This window comes from Fusarium coffeatum, assembly GCF_003316985.1.
Source record: "Fusarium coffeatum strain FIESC_28 chromosome Unknown BRIP53273_contig_179, whole genome shotgun sequence".
Lineage (NCBI taxonomy): Eukaryota > Fungi > Ascomycota > Sordariomycetes > Hypocreales > Nectriaceae > Fusarium > Fusarium coffeatum.
Genome location: NW_022157972.1, coordinates 47,827 through 73,975, shown reverse-complemented (window position 1 = coordinate 73,975; position 26,149 = coordinate 47,827). Strand labels below are relative to the sequence as shown.

Here is a 26,149-nt window from a genome sequence, read left to right as displayed (position 1 = left end):
TAAGCCATCGAGACCGCGATATAGCGATGGGTGGGTCTATGAAGCTATCCACTGCAAGCAGAAGCACAGAACCTCAGGACGAGAGAAGCTTTGCCTACGAGGACTTCTTGTTCACAATTTCGCTTCTCGAAAATATGGAGGTCGTATTCGCTTTAGGCTCAAACGGCTCTGGTCAACTCGGCATTGGCCATAAAGAGGATGTTTCCGTGCCAAAGCAGGTCCTTTTCCATCCCGACCAGCCAGCCTCCCCAATTGTGCAAGTCGCAGCTGGTGGAAACCATACGCTACTACTTACGAAAGCTGGTCAGCTCTACTGGAGTGGTGACCCTACGCCTGGAGCTTGCGGTTTGACATCTGGTCCTGATGTTGCTGTTTTCCGAGAAATCCAGCTTACCAAGAATGGAGAGCCTCCAGTTGGCGAGATCGCCCTGATCACAGCGACATGGGAAGCTTCTATCATTGTAGCCAAGGATGCAGATGGCAAGAACACACAGGTCTTTAGTTTTGGTGCAGGCTTGAAAGGCGAGCTTGGTCTGGGCGAACTCATCGTTAGGACACCATCAGCAACACGAACCCGAGATTTTCCTCCTCCAGGCACGGAAGTTGTCGACTTGGCCGCCTGCATGGGACATGTTGTCGCAGTTCTCAATAATGGAGAAGCCTATGGCTGGGGTAATGCGAGAAAATCTCAAGCTGGTGAACCGGGTCAAGTTCTTCACGCTCCCAGAAAGATTGAGGGTCTCGATTTCAAGGTCGCACGGGCTGTCTGTGGTAGAGAATTCACCTGTCTATTCGGCGACCCACAAAGTGGAAACCTCAAGGTTCTGGGTTCAGACAAATGGAAAATTCAATCAGATGCACCCGAGATATGTCCTGAGTGGAAAGATGTAAGGGCTAGTTGGGGAAACATCTTCATCTTAGCAAAGGATGGTTCTCTTCAGGCCTGGGGTCGAGACGATCACGGACAACTTCCTCCCCCGAATCTACCGGAGTTGGCCAAGATTGCAGTTGGCAGTGAGCATGTCGTTGCTCTTTCAACTACAGGCAATGTACTATCATGGGGTTGGGGCGAGCACGGCAATTGTGGACCTCAAGTTGAGAACAACGACGTCAAGGGACGATGGAATATCATTGCTTCGTCCAAATTTATTCCTCCGGGCTCTAAGATAGGACACGTCGGGGCAGGATGTGCCACCAGTTGGGTATTCATCACAGCAGATTGAACCCGTTCGCCTTAAATAGCACTCCTCACCTTCCAAATTTTGATGTCGCATGATTAGTCTGGGAAAAGAGCGAGGTTCTCGACATCCGCCAGTTTCTGAGTCGGCTCGAGATATGTTGATTCTGCATCCGTAGGCTGTGGATGCGGTTGTTCAGCTTCGGCTTCGAAATCAGCAGGTGCAGGGTTTTCAGCAAAGCGGCTCATATCCATTGCAGAAGCATCCTTTCCAAGTTAGTATTTGGCGAAATCGGAGAAAGTAGTGCAACTTACAGGGTTGATACTATGATCCCATCCTAGCTTGGCATTATCGTCCATGAGCTCCTCATCATCGTAGTTGATGGGCTCCCAGCCTTCGTCTTCCACGAACAAGCTCTCAGATTGGTTGGTAGCGGGCGGTGCCGGTTTTTGAGACGGGCGGAGGTCGAATATCCCCACACGCGAGGCACTGGCTCTAGCAGCGCTCATCTGTGGTGTCGAGTTAGGTGGAGGGAAGGATGGAGGAGGGGGTGGTAGCAGAGGTTGCTGTGGTTCAGACGGCGGCATGCTAGGCCTCCGTGTAGTAGCTTCCAAGCGTGGCCCCGTACTCTGGGGTGCGTTCTTGCGACCTTTCTTGGTCTTCTGAGCAGGATTGGTTCCACGCTCACCAACAGTCATAACGAGAAACTCGCATGATATGGCATCGCCGGTATAGGAGAGTTGGATGGGCTGCGTAGGAACTGAGTAGCGAGCTGAGACGTCGTTGCCTGTGATTCCGGCATGCTGAATTATGGCGCGGAAGTCCTTGACAGAGATTACAATGTGAAGCTTGTCTTCAACATCGATGTCGTCAAACTCCTCGGCCTCGACGGCGATTGATGTCTGTAGTGGTTTCTTGAGGACCGCTAACGGTGTCAGTATAACAAGATTCGTCTGTCCGGGCGATACGCACCATCCTCGCTCACAGTCTTTTCGCTGAAACACGTAAAGTTGACGTGGTCGCCATCGGTGTTGATGTCAAGGAATTCGATACCCGGGCCAAAGTGGTCCATCAGCTGCCGTAATGTTCGTGAAGAGATTTTCCAATGATGAGGAGCATCCTGTTTGTTGAACTTGGCATGAACAGGAACGGCAACTTCAAAGGGGAGGCGATGTGTTGATGTCAACCCGTTACGGAAAATGAGACGTGCGATAAACCGACTTTCGATTCCTTCTCCGTCCTCGATGGCGACGTCGCATCTGTCGATGAGCGTCTGCTTTTCAACATCTCTCTGTGTATCGGACGCTGTGCGGCTGCGAAACAAAGAGACCAAAGCCTAAAACTATTTAATAATGCATGATCGACAGAGGGTGAAGAGACTCACGCGGATGTAGAGAGTACAGTGGAAACGGTCATGGAATTGACGACTCCCCTGATAGTGGTACCGCGAGAAGAACTTGGTCGTAGCAAATTTGACACTCGCATAAGCGGATTTGGAAGTATTCAGAGTGGTCAAAACGAACTATCAAGAATTTGTAAGTTGCTGGCTCAAATGAGGCTCTTCAAAATGATTGGTTGATCTTACTGAATCCTTGCGTGCCTCGAGCGAGACGTCGTCACTGAACTTGTTCAAGCAAATGAGGGCATCACGAAATGCAGCAACGCCCTCCTCACTCAATGTGAAGCTGAGAAGCGCCATTACGCTTTATTGAATGGAGTTTTTCATAAAGGTTTTATCATGATAGCTTGGCCTCGGTTGTAAGAATTCAACTCATTTTAACTTTGACTTGTCAGGCCAATGATGCTTCCGTGAACGCGTGCCTGCCTATTATAACGGCATGTGGGCCCAATCCAGCCCCACTTTGGCTACCCTGTACCAATCATCGAAACATCAAAACATTAAGATACCATCACGTCATCGTAGCTTCCAAGCAAATATGAAAACGAATCAAGTTGAATCAATAGAGAGAATTAATTGCCGGTCTTTTGTCCCTTATCAATTACCAAACTCCGCAAACCCCATTCCTGTCATATCATCGTGTCAAGCCATCGAGACTTGTCTCTTTCCTCTTAGGAAGGTGTGAAAGGCTGTGTTGTGAATGCCAAGCCGCTCCAGCTATTTAGCTGTTTAGTGACGGAAGCAGCTAAACTTTCCGAGGGAGAATCGCCAGGGACCTCGTCGGACGCCATTCTTGTCGACATGGACACTAGTGCCGAAGTGACGGCCACCAACTCCCTTTGACCAGAAAAGACCCATGATGTCGGTTTTTTGTTTTGTTCTTTGAGGTGAAGGATATGTGATCTCTTGGGTGTGAGTGATCTGAATAAATACTGTTAGCTCATGTAATGTTTCGATACGGATGCTTGCCAAGAAGAAATATCTACCTTTGTAGGGCTGACGATTGATGAGGTGTAGTTGAAAGAAGCTTGTTTGTAATGAAAATAAAGTGTCGGAGGGGTTGGCGATCAACTTTATACCAGATCTTGGGCGTCAATCGTAAACTTGGCAGGGACCATGAAGAGAGGCCTCTGCCATTCAGTCATTTCAGTGACATGCCGGCTGCTGTGGCGTCACTGTAATGACGTATACTGATGGCTGTGCGATTGACGCCACACCTCTTTCACAGTACATATGATTGGAGGACAAAGAATACCAGCCTTGATCCTCAACATGGATGGGTGGAAATCAGGTCTTGAACTGCTAATCTTGTCTCATTTTGTTCAAGTGAAACGTTCTGCAGCGAGGAACCGCGATGATCTTCTTCACAGCCTCCAAGATGTTGGGAGATCTACGCGTCAACACTTGATGATGCTGCCACACCACGATACCAGAATGTGATTGAGGGTATTGCATCGTGGTTTTTCAGATGAGCTCGATTCATCAGAACATGACTTACTATCAGAAGCAGGAACTAGGTTGCTTTGTCCTGAGGAAAGTCACACCAGTTCTGACGCACAAAGCAAGAGGCGCACTTACAACCTCCAAGAGATATGAGTAACCCAACTGGTTTTCATCGGAAGACCCTAGCTATGACTAGTCAAAATCGACCATCACCAGGTGTGGGTGACTACGAGCTGACTCTGGCTGCACCGGCAGATAAAAACGTGCCAGCCTCTGATTTCCCTAGACCACACAAAGTTGTACTGGCTCACATCCATCTGCAGGATCCTGATTCAGAAATGCAGCCTCTCACTATCGAGTATAGCCTTCGACGAAAAGATGACTCTCTAGTTCAGCAGGAACAGACGATATATGCCTCAGTTCCCATTAATTCACGGGATTTCCGCATTCCAGAACCACCTGCCCTCCTCCAGCAGGTCCAGCAAACCCCTGCCACCCCGCCGACAAGCTCTCCGACTCAGGTTCCTAACCAAGTCTCTGATGCTGGTAAAGACGCACCACCTTTTATGGACGCGGTTGACCAGCAGACTGACCGAGAGGATATCGATACAATGGATGTGGGTATGTATCTAAATCTGCCGAGCGATGAGGAGTTGGTTGAGGAGAGCACCTCTGAGGTGACCGATGACCTGAACATGGATGTCCATATGAGTGGCCTTGATGATGTCTTCGCTCAAGTTATCCAGCAGCACGGAGAAAACTCAGGTGAGAAGTTCCTTCAGGATCGCTTGGCTGCTCAACGACGATACTCCATGGACGACGGCCCGCTAGAAGAATCGAAGGCTGAAGTCACGGAGCCCATTGTCAATCCAATGACTCTTGGGCAAGGTTAGTATACCCCTGAAAACATGCAGCTGATCTCCCCAGCAGTTCTTGTTCTAGATGATGGCGACAGTCAATATTGGTTTTGCTACGAAGATGTGGATTAGATGGCGGTAACAGTCAGTGAGTGCCCTGAATTTTGGATGGAACTATTGTTCAGTGTAGTAGTAGTTAAGTACAGTAAGTAAAAAAATAAAAACAACAAGTGTTGAACCAACTTGACCATTCTCATCGAGCCTCATAGCATCAGAAGTATTACCCTCTAAAGCATAAGAGACAAAATAGTCTGGTCACTTTATGCTGTCTTAGACCAGGACTTAGGCTACTTTATTATGATAGCCTAAGCTTTAGGAAAAAGTTTGTACAGACACGTGCCCGGTTTAGAAGACCAAGTGATAGTTAAAATGATAGCTTAGGATTGAAAGCGCGCCCAAGGCTGGAGTTAGTCTGAATTGAGTCCCATCCATCCTGCAGTGACCAAACTCTCATGGTCCTTGCGATCACCAGCTCCTGTCCAGTAGAATAGCCCACCCAGACCCAGGGCTTTAGCATATCCTGCCTTGATGGCAACTGTGCTGGGAACATCAAACGACACAAAGCCCTTGTCTCCTTCAGTGTCAACAAAAGAGGCCGCCGCAACGTCTTGATCGACCTCTGCATCCGCCACCCAATCATCCGGCAAATCACAGTAATCGATCTCACCTGCACCTTCAAAAGGATGACCTGGTGCATGTGCCTGGCCGAAGTATCTGGCGTATACCGGGATACCCAGTACAATCTTGTGACGAGGAAAGCCATTTGCAATCAAATACTCGATACCGCGCTGACAAGACTTACGGAGCGTCGGGTACACCTCGTTCAGGTCCCCATTCGGAGGTAGAAGTTGTGCATGATGCCCGCAAACATCTGTCCATCCTCCTGTGAAGTCATATCCCATGAGATTGAGAAAATCAAGCAACTCGGCCACTTCTGGTAGATTGAGATGCTTGAGACAGTACTCTCCCGTTGGAAGGGCACTCGTTAGCAGGTACTGAGAAGCTGGCATGGTCCCTCGGATAGCCTGGAGGAAGAGAAGATAATCGTGTCCTGCTTCGGGGGTCTGAGGATGCTCCCAGTCAACTACAATATGGTCAGCTTTGTTACGGTATGCCGTTAATGTCAATTTCTACTCACTGTCAACACCATCAAATTGATGGGTTTCGCAAAATTCACTGATTTGGCATGCAAAAGTTTGTCTGGCTTCTTCGCTCGCTGCGAGGGCAGGGAACTCTTTGCTGCTGGAGCCGCCACCGATGGAAACAAGTGTCTTGATATGCGGGTGTTCACTCTTGAGTTTGGCGATCGCTGCGAGGCAGCCTTTTTCGCCATCGACCATTTTTTCATTGTCAGCCCAATCGTCAAGGGCCTGGAAGGTCGAAGTTAGCGGATGGTGTTTCTGGGAACCATTTCGATGTCACTCACTCGCAATGTGCCGTCCTCATTGACGCTACAATAGTCAGTATCAGTACCAGGATGTAGCTCGAGTGTAGAAACTTACCCGACAAAGGCATAGAAGATGTGTGTGATGTGGGAGGTATCCAAGCATGATGGAGGGCGCTCTTTGTAGCAGCGCCACGAGGGATAGTACACGGCGTTCATGTATTCAGATGACATATTGGATGCGATGATGGAACAATGAGAAATACTGAGAAACAATGACAGGAATACAGGATATTAAGGAGAGCAAAATCGAGTATTTTAGGTATAAATGCAGGTCTCAGGTTGTACAGAGACTCAGCCCCAATGACTCCTCACTATCGCAAGTCAGTAATGATATCCAAGGTGGTTGGGCAGGTACAGTCGAATGATGCGATGCGATGCGATGCAGGGCCAAGGTGAGGCCAAGCTGAAGCTGAGGAAGCAGGTGCTTTTATACCAGGATGCTGCATGCAGATACGGATACATGCTGGTCATTGGCAAGTGAGTTGCTTGGACCTCGGAAATCGGCATTAGGAAAGACTCACCGTGAATTCAATTGCCACTGACCTAATAAAACCATGAATATATGATTATCTTGAGCACTTGAACTTTCTTAATATGCTTCATTCGCGAAGTTTGTATTTTCGTGCCAGTTTCCAGCTTCAGCTCATTATTCTCCACCAAGTCATCTATTTGCTACCTACTGCGCCGATCTTATGACAACTCACATCATTGAAAGACTTCGTAACAACTCGACTTTATTGAATTACTAGCTGCCCATTAGAAGTGCCCTGATCGTCATACACTGTCTCTCCAGACTACCCGCCATTACTTATCACCAAGTGTTCCTCATTGGCACCATCTCTCAACCTCAACACCTTCAAGCTCATCGAGTATGTCTAACTGCAAACCTGGCTGCCTTGAGGCGACAACGATAGTATCAAATGTTTCCAAAACATCCCTACACCAGTCCTCGGTAGGCAGTCGATGAATCTGTGGAAATGCCTCCTGTTTGACAAGAGAATCCGCCCAACAGACATCTACTTCCCGCGAAACAGCTAAGGCTTTGACCAACTCAGCACCTGGCGAATTATCTATCTGTGACTGACCAGCCTTGAAGCCTACACCCACTACCAGTACTCGAGGTGTTCTATTCACGGCCTTTTGGCGCAGCGTCTTCAGTACTCTCTGAGCTAGTCGGGAGGGCCGAGACTGCATCGCCATTGTAGCGCACTCCAACAGAGGAAAGTGGCTATTGGAAAGGAGGTAGAACGGGTTGACAGGAATGCAATGCCCGCCTACACCAACACTAGGAGTATATGGCATATAGCCAAATGGCTTCGTCGAGGCAGCGTCGCAGACTTCATATGGATCGATGCCATGTGGGATACACGCATCAGCCATTTCATTAGCATAAGCGATGCAAACCATCCTTTGGCAGTTCTCGTAGAGCTTCATCATCTCGGCCACTTCTGGCTTCGACACAGGGACGATTGTGTTGAATATAGTAGAGTAGACTCGGGCGATGGCGTCGAGGGATCCGGGGGTGATATCATCCAAGCCTGAAATGACTTTTGGAATAGACTTAACAGGAGGTTTGACGCGCCCGGGGTCGACTCGCTATAGATGTTAGTACTAGGATACTCTAGAATAGTTGATTGCATACCTCAGGAGACATTCCAGCAAAGAATCTGCGGCTCGCAGCAAGAGGACCGAGAAGTTGACGGGTCATACCCACAGCTACAGAGCTCTCAATGACCACCGTAGACCCAGAGCGAGCCACTTCACCCACAGTCTTCAACGCCTCGCGAAGATAAGAAGAATCAATCGTCTTATCAGGCCGTAGAAGCGTTGGTACAGAGATCAAGAAGTGTGTTGCCCTTCGAAGATCCTGTGAATCTCGAGAGAACTGCACATTGGTGTTGTCTTTGTACTCGCCAGTGAGATCCTGAATCCTCTTTGTAGAAACATCGAAGCCAATGACTTGGTATCTCGAGGAGAATGAACTGACGAGATGTTTGCCGACATAGCCAACGCCAATTACTGCAACAATCGGCTCGTCTTGCTGGGTCACTTGAGTGAAGTGGCCCAGTGTTCGATCGATGGCAGTGTCAGACTCTGAGGATGAGGAGCTGAGAGGAGGAGTATCAGGGTAAAAGGCAAAGCTGTTATCCAGACGGCTCCATGAGGAGTCGAGAGGTGAAGGTAACGAGAGCCTCTTCTCTCTTAGAGGAACAAGGCTTGAGAGAGGTTTTGGGGGCATCACTTGGGCCATGCTTGGCGAGCAGTCTGTATGGTGGTTTGAACGACGAACAAAAGCACTAGTGACTTCTGATTGCAATGGTTTCGTGAAGATGGATCTGGTTATATGGCTGGTTCCTCTATATGCTCCCAAAGAACTGCGGTCCTAGATGACAGTGACTACTATGACCATGTACAAGATCGGGAGCCTGTGGTTGGTGCTTGTAGATCCATGACTTGCTTTACTACATCAACATAACGGAGCCTCTTGCCTGACTTTGGGATGATTTTGTGGCAGTGAAGCTTTGAATTTGCTACAAGGTGTTTGCGCAATGATATCACGACTGTCACTCGGCTCTCTACTTTTCCATTCGGTGCACTCTCCCATTGCGATGTTGTAAAAGTTCAAGACTAAGTTAGATCAAAGAAACATCATCATGACTAGTGACTAGTTAAGCAGTACTACTCTTCATATGTCCCGATTGGGCTCCATGTGCCCGGTTTGGTACTGATCCCCCTGGCTCCGCATTCCAGTCAAAACGCTGATCTTTCCCTTGAGGGAGAAAGAGAAAGTCGATCTTCTCGATATGGGAAAGTGTATAGATCAAATGGTAACGTACGCAACGGCAGCTAATGCAAGCCAAACGAGGTCAGAACATCTCACAACCTTGACGCCTCCCGACCCGAAAAGCTGGACAGATCACAGAACATAGGAACAACACCGATAATGCACGGTTATTCCTCAGACATCAGTGGCTTTAGACTCTGAAACGGACCTTTTGCTGCGCGGTAACTGCGATGATCGGATATCCACCAATGATTGTTTGTATGTTTGCTGCCATTCATGCTGTTCCTGTTTATGCATGTTTTCCATCGGGTGATTTCTTAACGGTAACGCCTCGGAAATTCGAAAAGCACATGAGCAAGCTCTTACCAGGCTTAACCCTTTGAGCCTCTGCCGTTGGCTTTTGCTGTTTATGGAAGGTTCCTGGTGGATGTCTGCTAGACAAAGGATACCGTCACCAGAAACACTCCGATCATATGCCGCGGCTACAGACATGGCAACGTCAACTTCTTGCTATCCGTTTTTATGAGGCTTTCTAATTTCCAATGAATAGCTATTCCGAATATAAGTAGCTGAACCGGTGATCTTCTCTCTATGCGCCATGGGGACGAACTATCGGAACACCCGAGACATGATCTTGAGAACCTGCTATATCAAGCGATCGATTCACCTACCGGACATGCTAACATAGCCTGGGGACTATGAACACCCCTCCGGTGATCTCAATTGGTTTATATCATCTACTCGGGCTAAACGTGGAAAACTTGTTTGCCATATGCCCAACACTTTTAGACTAAGCTTACGCTTAAGAATAATCTTAGGCATACTGACTCCTGGTCTAAGAATTAACATGACGAGAACTCACCAGTTGATTGAAACTCATCGGTCATACAATTTGTGCCGATTATATGGCGTTTGGCTTGCGAGTGTAGTCGCCAGCCTGCCTATCCTTTCTCATCGAATAACACGATTCAAAATATCACGCGAACTAACAGGATAGACGAAGGATTGATCACACATAACGATGTGATACATGATCCCTGCTGCATTAGAGTTGCTCCATACTCTAGACGCACCGGAACGACTCATCCCTTGACCACGACACCCTCTTGTTTGCCTGAAGACCTCACGGCACGGAGTCCTGCTCGATCATGCAAGTTGACCGACCGAAACTAATTGCCAAGATCAGTGACAGCTCTGGTAGTCTGAGACCTATTGGAGCTATACTAGAGCTGCTCTGTGAAGAGGTTGTATGGGTGTCCTATTGTGTTAGGATGGACGTGCCAGATAGCTTTAGTGACTTGGTCATGCTACTTTGCATGTAATTAGCTTTACCAAGCTGTCAAAGAGGAGATACTTTAGCGTACAAACAGGTTAAGAGGTTGCGGTAAAGAAGAGGAAAAGGGCTATTTCGTTTAGTTTCGCCGTAATAGGAACTGTTGAATATGGACGTTTCAATTTCCACCAAAGAACCTGACTAGATGAACTGCCGCATTCCAGCAAATCCATGAACCTGGTAGCGAAGAACCGTTGGAAAAGTTACTCTTAAATGCCGAGACGTTGAGAAACTCAACTTGGTACTTACCGATCATCAATTCTATCGGTGGAGTTGTTGTATGTCTTGGTCCCCGGAGTATAACGCCGCTCCACGCCCCCCCAGGACTGAGTAGCGCGACTTTGCTCAACACCGTCGATATAATCAACCAAGGAACGGTTAAAAGAGATCGGCAGAACTAGCTCGTGCTTGAAACGCCTGAAGCTAACGGTTACGGCCAACGTTGCGATGTATGTCGGACAACCATCGCATGTGAAGCGCCTCGATGATGGGAGTCGAAGCAAACAAAGGACTCACAGAGCAATTTTGATATGGAGAACAAGAATCATACATCGAGATGATCGACTGCAGTGAAGGAGCTATCGGCTTGTAATAGCGTCAAAGTTGACCGTGACGACCCAGCAAGCTAACTGCTTGACTGTACCGAGGTCGGACCTGTAAGAGGAAGAGCACGGGGGCCACTGCATCATTGAGACTGGCAGATCGAATATACGATGTTTAACTTATGCTTAATACTAACTTAGTGTAACTCCTCTGTTGCTGTTGATATCTGTCTATCCTCTACTGCCAACTCTTGAACTCTCTCCATTAGTTCCCAAGAGGCATCTCTCCCTTGTTAGACTCGCACAATGGAAGCTTCACATATCACAGATCCTGTTCGTAATACCAGGAAGGATGTAAGCTATCGTCTCCTTCTACATGATGAATATACTGACAAGCTACAGAAAGAACCCTGGCGAGGTCCAGTTCCACAGAGAGGAAAAGACACTCCTCCACCACCTTCGTTCTTCTCCAGGGGAGCAAACAGCAAATTTGTATTCAAGAATATCGATGGTCATTATCATGATCTGAATTTGGGTGAAATCCTACAGAGAACCAGTTTCGACGACACCAGATCCTCCGATGAGAGTCTTGGTCCTTCAGTATTCACTGCATCTCCCTCATACAAATCATCATTTGCCCAGACTCCCATTGCGTCCCTGAACTCATTTTATCCGCACAGAAAGCCCGGAAGCCCTTCTATATCAGGATCCTCTCACAATGGACATCTCATCGTTCCTCGCACAAGGCTTCCAGACCCGGTAGCTCGGCGACGAGATAGCGGTTCACTGTATAGTGTGGAGGATATCTCCATTGAGGCTCACAAGTATGCTGCCACTGCGACTCAGACTTCACCTCGAAACTCTATCTTGAAGCAAAACGCTGCTGATCCTACCCCCAAAGTTGAGATCGACTCTGAGTCGCAGAATTTGGATGAGTACTTGAGAAAGTACGGCCAGAGAAAAGTCACTCGGCACAAGTGGATCATGACGGGTTTCCTGGTTTCTGTCAAGTAAGTACCGCATACTATCGCATTTAAATAACGAGATTCTAACATTATACAGTTTCATGTTCATCTTTGCATCTTGGTGGTGGCCTCGATATTATTACGTCTATATCCCATTCATCTCATTCCCGTTGGTCCTCAACTGTATTATGATCGCCTCAATCATCTGTTTTACTCTCAGGAACCTCATCAAGGCTGAGAAGATCATTGAGCCGGATCAAATTGAGAACCTAGTAATGATCATGCCTTGTTACAATGAAACTCTCGAAGAATGCACCAAGTCGCTTGACTCTCTTGTCAACCAAGTCGGTATCGATAACCACAAGAGAGGCATCATGGTTATCTGCGATGGACGTGTTCGTGGACCTGGCATGGAGAAAACAACAGCCCAGTACCTCAAGGAAGACATATTTGTTGGAAAGATCCACTCTGAGAAGATTCGTGGTGCATACAGGGCTTGGGACGGCCAGGCCATGGATGTTGACATCTCATGGGGCTACTACAAGGGTGTGCCATTCTACTGCATCATCAAGGAACAGAACCAGGGCAAACGTGATAGCCTCATTGTTGTCCGTTCATTCCTGTACAAGTTCAACATCCGAAACACCAACCCAACAAACATCTTCTCACCTCGGTTTCTGCTCTCGATGACAGACTGGCTTACTCAAGAAGTCAAAGTCAATGAGGTTGACCATCTGATTGGTATGGATGCAGACACTGTATTCGATGAATCCTGTGTTTCCGAGCTTCTCAAGGAGTCCAAGTATCCGACCACTGTGGGAGTCTGTGGTTATGTTGCAGTTGACTTCAGTGGAGGCAATTGGAACTTGTGGTCTATCTATCAGAACGCCGAGTATACAATTGCCCAGGGACTGAGACGCCTGCATCAATCCATTGCTACCAAGAAGGTTTCATGTTTACCTGGATGTTGTCAGTTGCTCAAGATATGCGACATGACATGCGGCGACAAGGTCTTGATTGAGCAGTTTGGATACTATCCCAGGCCTTTGGACGGCATGATCAAACGCATTCGAGCCACTGCATCTGAAGACCGAAACCATATATGTCAACTTCTTACTACGTTTCCCGAAGCACAAACTCGCCAGGCTTTGCGAGCGAGGGCTTATACCGATGTCCCTCATTCTTGGAGTGTCTTCCTCTCTCAACGTCGCCGTTGGACACTTGGAGCTACAAGCAACGATTTGTTGCTATTCACGGCGCGGCATTGCCAGTGGTGGGAACGTATACTGGCTTTCTCAAACGTTCTTACCTGGTGTCTAAATGTCTTCGTTATTGCCTCTATTGGTTGCATGATCGTGGCCTTCATGCATCAGCCGTGGTGGATCATCATGGCATTTGCAGGAATCATGATCATTCCTCTCATATACTACGTTATCATGGCAGTTTGGCTCCCTCAGTCAATGCTGGAGAGACTTCAGTATCTGCTTGGTCTCTTCATATTCGTTGTTCTAGGACCATTCTTGAACATTGCAGTCATGGTGTTTGCAGTTTTTAATATGGATAGTTTTGGCTGGGGCAAGACTAGAAAGGTTGTCACCGAAACCCCAGAGGAACAGGTACAGGAGAAACAAAAGATCGCGGATGCAGGTAGCGGCTCTAGTTCTTCGCAGGTTAATGCGAGGGAGGAGGTGGCTACAGGCGTGCTGGTCAGGAAGCCAGCGATAGTATACGTGCCTGCCACTACACAGCACAAGTAGTCTGAATACAAATATCACTTTCACACACCTTAGACCAGATAACTCTAAGCAGAATAAGCCTACGTTTACATTCGAAGTTCTGACCCAGGAACCTGCATCATCGTGCCTCAACTAGTGGTCTGCTGTCTTACCCGTCAACCTGACAAAACACTCCGTCCCATCCACATGTTCACGCCCTGCCGATCTGTTTCTCTCCGCTTACTAGAATCTAGCTGCTCAGTTGAAAAGTTCCATCACATCGAAGTACAGACGTTAGCGCTTCGTGTAAAATCCTGGCGTTTACGTTTCACATAGCCCAAAGCCTGTGTCCATCGCGCTAAACAACGGGAGTGGCACTTTTAGAAACTCGATCGAAACATGTCGATCATACATTTCAATAGGAAAGGTTAATTGAGAAACCAGGAACCGGTCCGCCTGGTGCCAGACGCCATCAGTAAGTTCTGTCCCAGTCGTAGTTTCCTTCTTGCGCACGTCCTGATGTCGATCTCGTATACCCTTTGGACTGCCTCGATGAATTCTCAACGGCCTAGTGACCGGGATCACTCGGTCTGGACGCTCAATTGGGAACCCGTGGTTGTCGATCAGTGTTGTGAGTTCCAGATATGGATGGTTGACCACCTCTACAATCACAATCATCACATCTAGCAGCGAGCGCCATACTGCATCGAGAAACATTTAACGGCTTTCCTTGGTATTTTGTATGCATAGTAAGGTCTATTGGATCAGACGACGTTGGGAATGTCAAGATACTATCACATTTGTCTGATGCTAAGGTGGTCCGAGGTCGGACTGGACGCCGTCCTCGTCATGACCTGCTCATTCTAATAAAGCAATATTCACGAACGTGAGTTACGGCGTCAAGGCTTCAAAGTCACCATTAGTTCATGCTTGGAGACCTGCCAAGCAGGTAGAATCCATACATATATCTATCACTTCTAGCCTACTATCTGCTGATCCTTACTTCAACCACCAAGGACACTTCTCTTCACTACTGCAAGAACATTATTCCTTACGATGAAGACTTTGTGTTTTCTTCTCCTGTCTGCTCTGCCCAACGTGGTATTTGCTGATGGTTTCGTGGCAAGACGCCAGGGGGCAGAGTTCAACTTGCACGTTCGTCATGACGACGATGCTTTGGATCATCCAGCAAGGCTCTCGAAGAGAGCTTCTTGCGGCAAGGATGTTGGCTCTTGTCCCAAGGGACAATGTTGCTCTGAGTCTGGCAACTGTGGCACTACTTCTGCGTATTGCACTTCACCACAATGCCAGATGTCCTACAGCAATGGCAACTGTGATGGCAGGTAAGTGATGCTCTACCCATATAGCTACGAAATCATACTCACCATCTATTAGTAAGAAGCCCAAGGGGGAGACTACAGCGAACATTCCCAGATCAACTTCTGGCAAAGCCCCGTATAGTAGGTACATGACTTCAGTCCCTTAGCCGTCGGTTCTAATACAGGTCTAGATATCTACATCACCAATTGCACCAATCCTGGGACTGTTGCCCTCACTTTCGATGATGGCCCTTACAAGTATACTGGTCAGGTTCTAGACGTCCTCAAGAAAAATAACATCAAAGCGACTTTCTTCATCACTGGCAACAATCTAGGAAAAGGTCAGATCGATGATCCTTCCACGCCTTGGCCCAAGATCCTCCGTCGTATGCATTCTGAAGGCCATCAGCTCGCCTCTCATAGCTGGTCACATGAGGATCTCTCAGCTGCATCAGACGAGCTCCGTAAACAACAGATCATCTACAACGAGATGGCCTTCCGCAATGTCCTTGGTTTCTTCCCCAAGTATTTGCGTCCTCCTTATGGAACTTGCACACGGGTTTCTAGTTGTCTTGACTACGTGACTAAACTTGGTTACCACGTCGTGAACTGGAATCTTGACACCAAGGACTACCTGAACGACTCGCCAGTCAAGATCCAAACCAGCAAAAACACTTTCTCGGACGGAGTGTCTACTAATTCAAAGTCACATAGCTACATCGAGTTGAGCCATGATACGCATGAGCAGACAGCCTATAACTTGACTGCTTTCATGATCAAGACTCTCAAGGCTAGAGGTTACCGTGCTGTCCCTGTCGGAGAGTGTCTTGGAGATGCCCCAGAGAATTGGTATGTCGATGCCAAGGGTACAAAGTCCGGTACGTCCAAACTCCGAGAAAGGGACGCCTATAGTGAGTGATTGCGACATTTTCTGAGCCAATTGCTGATCTTCTTCTGAACAGAGCCTTCGCCATACTACCCCCCACCTCCCCCTTCTCCTTCAGGGGTAACCAGAGATGGTACCTGTGGTGCCAAGAACGGTCTCAAGTGCAAGGGATCCAAATGGGGAGACTGTTGTTCCTACAACAACTTCTGGTAAGTCAACAGTATTGGTGTCCCTATCATAGAAGCCACGACTAACATCTATTCTCTTAGTGGTTCAACATCAGCCTACTGTGACGGCGGATGTCAATCCCAGTATGGAAAGTGCAACAAGTTGAAGGCCAACGACCGGCTCATTATCTCGGATAATGGACTCTGCGGTGAGAAGTATCACCAGACATGCAAGGGCTCTCGTTATGGCAACTGCTGCTCCAAGAATGGCAATTGGTAAGTTCCGCGTGGTCTACCTCTTGCATTTTCTTCGTACTAATAGTATCTCTAGTGGTAAGACGAGCGCATACTGTGGAAGCGGGTGTCAGAGTGGCTTCGGACAGTGCTCCTATTCTTGAGGAGTCGGCATATGTCGTTTAGGTTAGCATCTTGGTCTATAAGCCATCATATAGGGCTATCGATTATGGCTTTAGGATTAATGGTTGGTTTGGATATCTATGGATCTTACGCAGGGGTCAGACTGCTTTCATTCAGAACTTCTCTTTGCCTTGGGCAGACTCCAAGAATCTCTACACAAGACTAATACAATCATTTCTAGAGTTCATTGTAACACAGAAGTTTGTTCATACTGTCGTTCCCTATTGTTGCCTTGTACAACAACTCGGGTGGGTATCCGAGGAGTTACAGAAGAGGGCTCAATTCTCAGTTCAGTCGTGCCAAACAGACACGGCCCAGGTATTGAGTCGTAGTCATAGGATTTGTTTTGTGATTGTGAGTTCTCATACAGATCGTATTCAAACATGTCACCGTAAGAGACCAAACCAAAGACGGTAAGCTTTATCCACGGCAAACACTTCAGCCTTGTTCTTGTCAGCACAGCCAAAAAGCAAATCCCTTTTTGTTCAGTGACGTGACACCCTACCTTGGATGTCATCAACGGACAACTCCGTCCCTTTGTTGTTGATGCCAGGGTCTTTGACCTCCTCCAAATCTTTTCTGTCGACACCACAACTTCGCCAATGTCCTTGTGACAGGACTCGGCGCACAAACAGGCCGGAGGGTTGTTACTATTACAGAATCTTGGTATTGTCAGTCGTGGAAGCCTGAGATACCGCGGATCTAGCCAGCCACGCGGCAGAAATGCATGTAGCCGCTGTATCGTGTTTTCTTACGGGAAAGTTACCTCTTTTGTTATTGAAGATGGATACGTATAGCGGCTCTATGCATGTTTATCATCAACACTTCATATCGGCTCGGAAGCATAGCCGCGGATAATGAAACATGAAAATAGAGCTTGTTTGGCCTCATGCAGACAGACAGACGGACAGACACATTCACTGATTGTTGTCATATTTGGCTCTAACTCAAAGACTCGACCATGTGGCAGACGTTGTGACAGCCCAAACCAACAGAAATGACATCGACAGGTACATCTTGGCAACGCCTGCGAAGATTCTCTTAGCTCTCCCCATGCAGTTTGTTCGTCAAGCCCGGATCCTTTCAGCCGCAAGTATCAGCCAACAGCTCTTACTTGCACCAATCAGTTTGCCTGCAACTTGACACAATTGTCGAAGATCCGGGGGGTTGTTTGTCAGTCCTTATCTGTAAGTGGTTGAGACAACGTCAAAGCGCTCTCAATCTGTGCTTGACAGCGGTGTATGTACCGATTTTCATCTGGTTCTCATATCGGTACTTTATGACAGAATAAGCGCCACCGCTTCTGCAGAAGCGAAGCACGTCAGATTATCTTGTGATTCATGTTGGTGATAGATCTTGAGATAGTATACTGACGAATGGTAAGTGAACATATCAGAGAGTCTACTTGAACTGTAAGATCAATTTCATTGAGACAACCAACAATCATTATTAAACGAGGCCGCTACATATGACACGGAAGAATCTAACTGAATGAAGTTCTGGCCGCATTGCCATGTCCGAAGCGATGGTGTTGGTGGAAGTGTTGATATTCTCATGCGCAAATATAGCTTCACAATCAACACTCCCCAAAGGAGTACAAGATTGGTCTATGACTCATTTCTTAATTGAGATTCTGTATCGCCTTGCAGTCTATGCGTAAGACATTAGGGTCCCAAGATAGACAGAGGTGTCACCCTAACTCATCTAAGCTGGTGAAGATATCATCATAAAGATAAACATATTTACTCCCCAAGCTTTACTGACTTTTCAATAACAAAATTCAATCATTGTTGGTCACTGGGTGCAAGCCTTCATCTTACGCAGCCTATTATCACTGTAGTTGTAGTGTACAGCCTTAGCTGCCTTACTCATTTGGTTACTTGGCGTCTATGCTTTGGTGGTACTACTAACTTAACTCAGCTCCCTTGTCTAAGCGCAGGGACCTCACAACGTGTATCAGAACAAAGGAGAGATCGCAATGTTCCTGGATCTTGCCTGGATCTGGATCTTGATTTCTTTCCGTCGTGCATTCGATTCGACCCCCGTGCTTCTCGTACCCTTCCATGTACCTGTGTTTTTCCCAGTGTCACACAACCGTTTGCCTGCAGCACTACATCAACACCATACGCCTCCATCTGGGTTCTGGGCCTCCAATGTCTGAACCAACAGCTTCTTTCTCTTCTCAGCTAAACTTGTTCCTTGATAGTTCGTCATTGTCCTTGTCAGCTTCGGGTCCGAGTTGGATACCATAAAAAGTAACTTCCCACGACACCCTCTCGCTTCGCAGACCGTCTGATGCTATCTGCCTCAATACCAAATGCGTGGGGTCGGTGTGAGCTACAATCGACCAGGGAGAAGCTGTTTGCTTCGACGAACAAGGACATGCCATGTCATGTACCCATTGTACAGTGTGTGAGGCGTCAACGGTCATTCATGTCCACAAACGCCCCTCGAGGCATGCCACATGGAAACCTGCGTTGAAGGGAGGTCCAAGCTTCAATAGCCCTGGTCAGTTAGGTAGTAATTGCATGTTACAACAACTCCGAATTGGGACGGCTAACGACATGGCATCGATGTCGATCAACTACATACCGTAAAGACAAAATCAGAGGGTCGACAAGACTCAATCAAGACGTGGGCACTGGTGCTTTGCATTAAGAAATGCTAATCTGTTCGAATCCCAGTAGAAAACCATAGGCCAGCCTGTAGATATACACGGTATAGTACAACACAGTAGACCATACACATTCCAGCGATTTGCTCGCAGCTTCTCGAAAATTTGTACACACTCAGATGATATGTCCTTGGTCTCTGGAAAGACTATTCGAGAACTCGCCCAGCTCTATTTTCTGCAAAAGAGCCTTGGGGCCCAACCGATGCCCGCGATCAAAAACTGTACCCTCAGTCTGTTGAATAGAGACAGGAATGGTGAAATGAATAAAGAAAAAATAAAACCAAAATAAACGAAACAATCCTTTGCGCGCAACTTCATGAAGGGGTAGTAGTAATCTCACAGAACCCTCAACTTTGTAGGCTCTTTTCCCTGAACGCCCCGAACAATCCCGTAGTTTGTCATTAATAATAACCCCGAGAACCACAAAGACCGGGAGACTTATAGCAAGCCGTTCCGCTGTGTGCCGCTTTTGTTAACAATTTGATGTTTTTACTCCGAAATAAGGAAAGGCGGCTTCCACGATGGGCATTGAGACACCATCTCCGTCACTGCCGTCAGAGAGGATCTTGATGTTGGTGGAAACCGTCACTTTTAAAGTCAACGTTCCCGTCAAAGGTCATGTTACCATTAAAGTCAATGTCCTCGTTGAAACCAGCATTGGCACTCCCATCGGGGGTCATGATGGTGCGGTTGTCGTCAGCGTTCGCGGGTCTCTGGCCATCATCCTACATGACTGTCGAAGCCAGAAGGCGCTGTTCGACATCATCCATGCCCATACCATCCATACGAGGACCTTCCATTCCTTGAAGTCTTTGCTCAATTGCCTGGAATCGCGGTTCGTAGCCTCCAGCTCGCGCCTCCAGATTCTCCATGCGCTTTTCGATGTTATCAAGACGTTGTTCGATGCGCATTAGACCCTGAGCCATGTCGTGGCTTAGGCGGTCAAGCTTGTTTGTGAAGGATCGGATAGATGTTGCGAGCGGCGCGTTCTCCTGACCAGGCGTACCAGCAGGCACTCGTGGTTCATGATTGTGACGTCCCTCTTGAATAGCAAAGCGCCATTGGTTTCCAAGCTGGACTTCGCAGACAGCTTTGGCACGAAAGGGACAATCGATCTTGCGCGTAGAGGGGTTGCGCTTCTTAGCAGTGCTGTTATACTTGACACCACCGCGGTCGCAAACAAGATCGTAACGTGTGGGCTTGCCGTCGCGGTAGTTAGAAGCGCGCAACTTGACGATGCCGTAGCCCTGGTCCTTGGCCACGCGCTGTACTGAAGCCATCAAATCATCGAAGGTCCTAAATATCCCTTCTGGTGGGGGTAATAGCGCTGGAGGTGGTGTATTCGTCGTCATGGTGAGTGATTGAGCCAGGGTGACGGTTGTAACGGGTAGTTTGGGTAAAGTGGGGGGAGGCAAAGAGTTTGCCCAAAAAACGGTTTCTTTGAGGTATAAGAGGTCTAAAAGGAGAGGCGCAAAGATGATATCGCGTATAAACGAGATGTGCTGCTGTTGGTCGTGGTCGCGGTGCAAGTGTGGATGTATGCAAGAGGCTGGGCTGTGAGGACTTTTCCAATCCGCACTGTCGAACAAGTATGGAAACTAACAAGGTTTAGTGTTGATCCGGTCCGGGCAAGACGGCCCAGTATGAAGCCAAGCCTGCACAAGGGCGGGGCACTAGATGCAAGCTGGGAATACTGGGTTAGAGGTAGTGTACGTACCTGGCCTGGAGCTTCTTTTCGCGCGTCAAGAGGGCAGTTGCAGGTAAGGTAACAAGCAAGCTTTCGGTGATGGGGAAGGTATCCGAGGTACAGTACAGTACCTGACTGTAGATGATTGTTTTTGGGGGGTGTGGAAGACGACGCGGGTATGGTACGGTAGGTAAAGTACTGTAATGGGATGGAGACGGAAGCTCGTGGAGCTTTAATCAATCAATGATCGATCAAGTACTGTAAGCGGGTGGCAGAGAGTGGGTTACATGCGAATGCAATGAAGGAGTGAAGAATTGTGATGGAATTCGATGCAATGTGGTTGTCTTGTACTGATATAAATCAAGTTCTGAAGGAAGGGGTGTGAAGCTTCACGGCTGGCAAGGACTACCTACTCCCATCCCATGCCAAGCACGTGATAGACTGAATGAAGCGTTTGGGTTGGTAGAGAGACAGACATCTTTGCTCGTAGTGGTAGGCAACGGGCGGACGCAGCGATGCGGGCTTTGTGGAAGTGAGGAGGACCGCAAATTGTTTCAGAGATATTGGATGGGTTGATTGGCATGATTGATTGATAGAAGTCTTCATTCCTATGTCAGTGAGTGATGCGTTGCGTTTCGTTTTCCATCACTTAACAAAGAACAAACGTCACTCACAGCTAGTCATCGACACGGTGCGGGCTCATCTTCCCCAAACCCAAACAAGCTCACTAGGTCCAGTTCCACTCCCCATTGTTTTGGTTCCTGTTCCCGTTCCTGTTCCTGGTTCCTGGGCCCTTGCTTTATCAATTGAGGCTTCCAAAACGACATCCAAATATCGCAGTATTGGCTTTCTCATTCTCGTCTCACTCAACCCACTGCCTAAACTCAATAATAAAACGTTCAAACACAGTAGGTAGGTAACTCTAACCCTCTGAATGCGGCGGTATAAGTAGTACCACCGGTCAAAGCTTCTTCCCATCCCCCTTAAAACTTGCCCCCACGTCACGCAAGGCAAAGACGACAGCCCGGGCAGGACAAACGAGACACTCAACTTCTGTACTGTACCTACCTAGGTATGTATATACCACGGCCATATGCATCTACGTCTTGACTTCTAGAACAATTCCCTGCATCAACAGAGTCAACAAGCACTGACCATTCAGACTTTCGTATCCATCCCGGAATAAAAATAGAGCCTTGTCCACTTTTGCTTGCCCGATCTTTTCCCAATCCTCCAGAAAAGACTCTCATTTGCCCATCGGACTACGGCCGGCCACGGTCTCGTGTTGCCCATCAACCCCTTCAAGCCCCCGGAGACTCTACATACGTTTGAACGGGCATACTACCCCATTCGCAACTATGAACCAGCAGCCTGCCGCCCAGAACCAGCACCAGGCGCAGGCTCAGGCGTCAAATGCCGCCGGGCAGGATGTCTGGGATGAGCAGCAACTCGAGGAAGCCATGAAACGGCTCAAGCTACTGCATATCAAGGTAACGTCGTTTTCCAACACGGGTTGAAAGATGCAGGTGTGCTGATCGGGCTCTTATCTCAGGTTCGACGTCTAAATGACACCATCCCCAAGATGATCAAACCGCTTGTGCAGAAGCAGCCTTCACGTAGGTCACACAATTTGTCCTTACTCTGAAACATCTTGAACTGACGCATTTTCTATATCTAGCCGATGTCATGTTTGCTGCTTTCATGAACTCGGTCAATGAAGCGCAAGCCAACATCAAAGAAGTCACTGATTTGATGCGTGATGAGAAGAGCCGTGAGGTGTTTGCCCAGGCTAAAAAGAGAAGAGCAGAGGAGCCGGAAGGTATTGAGAGCTGGGAATACTACGACCATCCAGATTGGTTCAAAGAGTGATGCATCGGATCTACTTATGATGCGGCGTTTGTGAGTTCTACTTGGGATCGGTGCTGTTGGCGTTCTTCTATGGTTGGGTCATGTCTTTTCTTCATGGGCTGGTGCGTTTTTGCAAAATTGGGTAATACAGGTACTGTTGAGACTAAATGTTCGTTATCTTCGTTACCTTGATCAACCTCAAGGCTGTAATTTATGATCTTATATTGGTTGCTGGACAAGAGGCACGGTTATTACTCGTTTCCCACTATTTTAGTAGCCAATCCCGAAGGTTTTCCATACTTGAAGTTGAGCCTCAAGATGGAGACTGTGGCTGTGACTCAACCCTGCAAGTCGATCAACAACGCATTCTGAGAGCAGATATCTGTAGGCGGTATTTATGAAAGATGAGGTATGTTCCGTCGCAGAAGGACCCTGCTTTTCACCCAAATCCGTACTAAGGGATGAGATGGTACAATCACTAGTTTGAGGATCAACCTTGAGTAACGTTTGACCTCGAGATGCACCACAAATAGGGTCATCAGACAAAAAAAAAGCTAGGTGCTTTAATAACGGCAAACTGACTTAAGAAATAGTATTATACGAATCATTATCGTTTTCATCATTCCTTTCCGAGTAATTCTACAACTTGTTTCGATACTGCTAAACAGAAACAGTTTAGATCCACAGCCACACCCTTCCCTCTCCGCTTGTCGAGGTCACGTGGCTCAAGGCCCTGAGGAAAGTGCCACCCACCAAAAAAATTCCCAAATTATCCACGATCCAGAGAGTCAACTCTTCGCCCAGCCGTCACCACCAAATTTTCCACGTCGACAACCTCAACCGCCGCAAAGATGGTCAACATGCGCGTTCAGTACCGCCGACGCAACGGGCAAGTACTCGCCTTTGCTCGCTCGAAATCGAATCGACGAGCTGTATATCTTAGCCCGAGGCCATATAACTAACAATTTGTCGCACAGCTACAACACCACCTCCAACCGAACCCGAGTCATCAAGACTCCCGGTGGTGATATCCGTCTGCTTCACATCAAGAAGCGAGGCACCGTCCCCAAGTGCGGTGACTGCGGCTCCAAGCTCTCTGGCGTAAGTGCCTCTCGAAAACGATGGGAATTTTGTGCAGTGTGATGCGGGACAACAAGACGAAGACGAGACATGGGCATTGGGTGGCATGGACCGAACGATCAAGATACAACACCGCCGACGAAAGGATGCACACATTATGGTGATCCTGCATGACATTGGACGACTTGTCAAAACCAGCCCGCGATTGTTGTCCCGTTTCATCACCGCAGAAAATTCTCGACATTCGTTCGAAAGCTTGGAACTAACTCATATCTCTTATAGATCCCCGCTCTCCGACCCCGCGAGTACTCTCAGATCTCCAAGCCCAAGAAGACCGTCCAGCGTGCCTACGGTGGTTCTCGATGCGGTAACTGCGTCCGTGACCGCATTGTCCGAGCTTTCCTCATTGAGGAGCAGAAGATCGTCAAGAAGGTGTTGAAGGAGCAGGAGCAGAGCCAGAAGAAGAAATAAATGCAATCCTAGTCGGATTTGGCTTTCTGCGTGGGAATGGCAAGGACCTCTGGGGATCTGGTCCATTGCTTTGGTGTTCATTAGGCAAAAAGGGACTGAATGCATGATACATCGGGCCGCGGCCAGAATGGACGGCCCTCTGCTGTCTTAGGACTGCTACTATCCTCTTGGTGACTTGAATGACAAAAGAACATCAAGCTGGCGTGGACTGCTACCATTCGCACGCGTGATGAAATTCTGTGGGCTGGTCAATATGTGTGCCCCCAACGCATATTGGCGTGATGTGAATTAAAAGATACTGGCGCCTGATGGTCAAAATATACAAGCCTGAAATTTTCCATATTCGCACCTAATGTTTATCGATGACTTTTTTCGAAATGATATCCATATTTGCCGCGCTTAAAGTGTATGGGCATAGACTACCTACAATTCCAACATCATGACGTGCGGGACCTCGAAAAAATACCCGTTCCCCACGTAGCTTCATATCTCTATGACCTAGACTATCCCAACTTCAACATCCAAACTCCGAGCCAGCTCTCACGCGCACATTCTACCTTGGGTTATTCACACAACAAATATTTTCTAATTGCTACAAGATCATGGTGTCACGAAGCCTCGTCCCCTCGTGCAGCGCGCAACGTGCTGTGCGCCAGGCTCTTACCCAGGCTCCTCGGCCTAGCCCGCGTTCCTCGATCGCAGCGTTCAGAATCACAGCGTCACAAGTACAGTCTCCTCTGCAAGCCTCTATTCGAGACCGCCGGCTCTTCCATATAATCCCTAGTAGGAGAAAGGACCAACAGCCGCCCGCGCAACCTCCCCCAACCGATTTTGGCGAACTCGACGTGCTCGGCAACACTCCAGCCCCTTCAACCTCGGTCGACGTGTGCATGTACGATGGTTTTGGGCTCAACAGTGGCATTACGATTACGGGCGGCAATGGTGTTCTGTTGATCGATGGAGAAGTGTTCAAGTGGCGCCCATGGGAGGCCAAGGGCTCCATGAACCTCGTCAACAAGAAAGGACAATTCGAGCTCCCACCCAATGCATTTGCGCTCTTTGACCTTCTATACCCTCGACCTGGTGGGTGGATTCAAAGTTTCTGCTTTTCTTATGGACAGACGGCGACGCTTCCAAAAGTACTTGTGCTAACAGAGTTACAGATCTTCTGATTATTGGAGTCGGCCCATCAATCATGCCATTAGCTCCCGACACGAGACGAGTCATATCTGAGCTCGGCATGCGAATCGAAATCCTAGACACAAGGAATGCGGCAGCGCAGTTTAACCTGCTGGCTACAGAGCGAGGTGTATCAAACGTGGCGGCTGCTTTAATACCAATTGGATGGCAGGACGGAGTTGGAGCGAAATAAGAGCATAGCAAGAGTCATTACGACAGTGATGTTGTACACATCTGCTTGTAAGATTATAGCCTAGGCAAGGTCAATTCTTTGACTTGTATGTACTATTTAGATGTTAATGTGACGAATATGGACTACCTTGGACTCATTTACCTGCCCATGGAACATCCTGGCCATATGAAAACAACATGCGTCGGTCAAGACAGCTGTAGCATCGCAACTAATGGGTGAGCTATCGACCAGCAGAAATGTTGTTTTGTCTCTTATACTCCGATTGTCTGTTTTCGATACTCTGGCAGTGAGCTCTTGGATCTGTGACCAAAAACGCATTTCGATTACTGTAGGGTAACAAGCCATCGACAAAAGCATATCTCACAATCCATAGTGAATGTCAGTATCATTGAACACTTAACACCTCGTAAATATTCCAATAAACATCCTATTCTGTCTAAAGCTTTCAGTTTCTGTTACATCTAAGTTTTGTTGTTTGTATTGGAAGGCCATCACGGGCAAGCG

At 47.9% G+C, this 26,149-nt stretch overlaps 10 protein-coding genes across 10 annotated transcripts; 6 read left to right on the top strand and 4 right to left on the bottom strand.

Moving 5' to 3' along the window:
* Positions 1-26: 26 nt before the first annotated feature.
* On the top strand, positions 27-1,223 carry FIESC28_07950 (uncharacterized protein; the record flags this gene model as incomplete). Its single annotated transcript, XM_031162090.1, has 1 exon — positions 27-1,223. The coding sequence occupies one exon, from the start codon at positions 27-29 to the stop codon at positions 1,221-1,223; it is 1,197 nt and encodes a 398-aa protein (XP_031013834.1).
* Positions 1,224-1,276: 53 nt separating this feature from the next.
* FIESC28_07949 (uncharacterized protein) lies at positions 1,277-2,877 on the bottom strand (the record flags this gene model as incomplete). Its single annotated transcript, XM_031162089.1, has 5 exons — positions 1,277-1,444; positions 1,493-2,103; positions 2,151-2,514; positions 2,563-2,700; positions 2,764-2,877. 5 exons carry the CDS (start codon positions 2,875-2,877, stop codon positions 1,277-1,279), a joined length of 1,395 nt encoding a protein of 464 aa, XP_031013833.1.
* Positions 2,878-4,208: 1,331 nt separating this feature from the next.
* FIESC28_07948 (uncharacterized protein) lies at positions 4,209-4,913 on the top strand (the record flags this gene model as incomplete). The annotated part of the gene is made up of 1 exon (XM_031162088.1): positions 4,209-4,913. One exon carries the CDS (start codon positions 4,209-4,211, stop codon positions 4,911-4,913), a length of 705 nt encoding a protein of 234 aa, XP_031013832.1.
* Positions 4,914-5,344: 431 nt separating this feature from the next.
* Positions 5,345-6,555, bottom strand: FIESC28_07947 (uncharacterized protein; the record flags this gene model as incomplete). The annotated part of the gene is made up of 4 exons (XM_031162087.1): positions 5,345-6,021; positions 6,076-6,307; positions 6,364-6,388; positions 6,440-6,555. 4 exons carry the CDS (start codon positions 6,553-6,555, stop codon positions 5,345-5,347), a joined length of 1,050 nt encoding a protein of 349 aa, XP_031013831.1.
* A 654-nt stretch (positions 6,556-7,209) lies between these two features.
* FIESC28_07946 (uncharacterized protein) lies at positions 7,210-8,635 on the bottom strand (the record flags this gene model as incomplete). The annotated part of the gene is made up of 2 exons (XM_031162086.1): positions 7,210-7,980; positions 8,027-8,635. 2 exons carry the CDS (start codon positions 8,633-8,635, stop codon positions 7,210-7,212), a joined length of 1,380 nt encoding a protein of 459 aa, XP_031013830.1.
* Positions 8,636-11,350: 2,715 nt separating this feature from the next.
* Positions 11,351-13,766, top strand: FIESC28_07945 (uncharacterized protein; the record flags this gene model as incomplete). The annotated part of the gene is made up of 3 exons (XM_031162085.1): positions 11,351-11,398; positions 11,447-12,054; positions 12,107-13,766. The coding sequence occupies 3 exons, from the start codon at positions 11,351-11,353 to the stop codon at positions 13,764-13,766; spliced, it is 2,316 nt and encodes a 771-aa protein (XP_031013829.1).
* A 1,014-nt stretch (positions 13,767-14,780) lies between these two features.
* On the top strand, positions 14,781-16,494 carry FIESC28_07944 (uncharacterized protein; the record flags this gene model as incomplete). Its single annotated transcript, XM_031162084.1, has 6 exons — positions 14,781-15,067; positions 15,120-15,184; positions 15,235-15,954; positions 16,006-16,138; positions 16,199-16,372; positions 16,428-16,494. 6 exons carry the CDS (start codon positions 14,781-14,783, stop codon positions 16,492-16,494), a joined length of 1,446 nt encoding a protein of 481 aa, XP_031013828.1.
* A 3,418-nt stretch (positions 16,495-19,912) lies between these two features.
* On the bottom strand, positions 19,913-20,539 carry FIESC28_07943 (uncharacterized protein; the record flags this gene model as incomplete). Its single annotated transcript, XM_031162083.1, has 1 exon — positions 19,913-20,539. One exon carries the CDS (start codon positions 20,537-20,539, stop codon positions 19,913-19,915), a length of 627 nt encoding a protein of 208 aa, XP_031013827.1.
* A 1,693-nt stretch (positions 20,540-22,232) lies between these two features.
* Positions 22,233-24,273, top strand: FIESC28_07942 (uncharacterized protein; the record flags this gene model as incomplete). Its single annotated transcript, XM_031162082.1, has 6 exons — positions 22,233-22,364; positions 22,427-22,490; positions 22,553-22,730; positions 23,397-23,654; positions 23,700-23,823; positions 24,085-24,273. 6 exons carry the CDS (start codon positions 22,233-22,235, stop codon positions 24,271-24,273), a joined length of 945 nt encoding a protein of 314 aa, XP_031013826.1.
* A 602-nt stretch (positions 24,274-24,875) lies between these two features.
* Positions 24,876-25,645, top strand: FIESC28_07941 (uncharacterized protein; the record flags this gene model as incomplete). The annotated part of the gene is made up of 2 exons (XM_031162081.1): positions 24,876-25,356; positions 25,437-25,645. 2 exons carry the CDS (start codon positions 24,876-24,878, stop codon positions 25,643-25,645), a joined length of 690 nt encoding a protein of 229 aa, XP_031013825.1.
* Between the last annotated feature and the right edge of the window lie 504 nt (positions 25,646-26,149).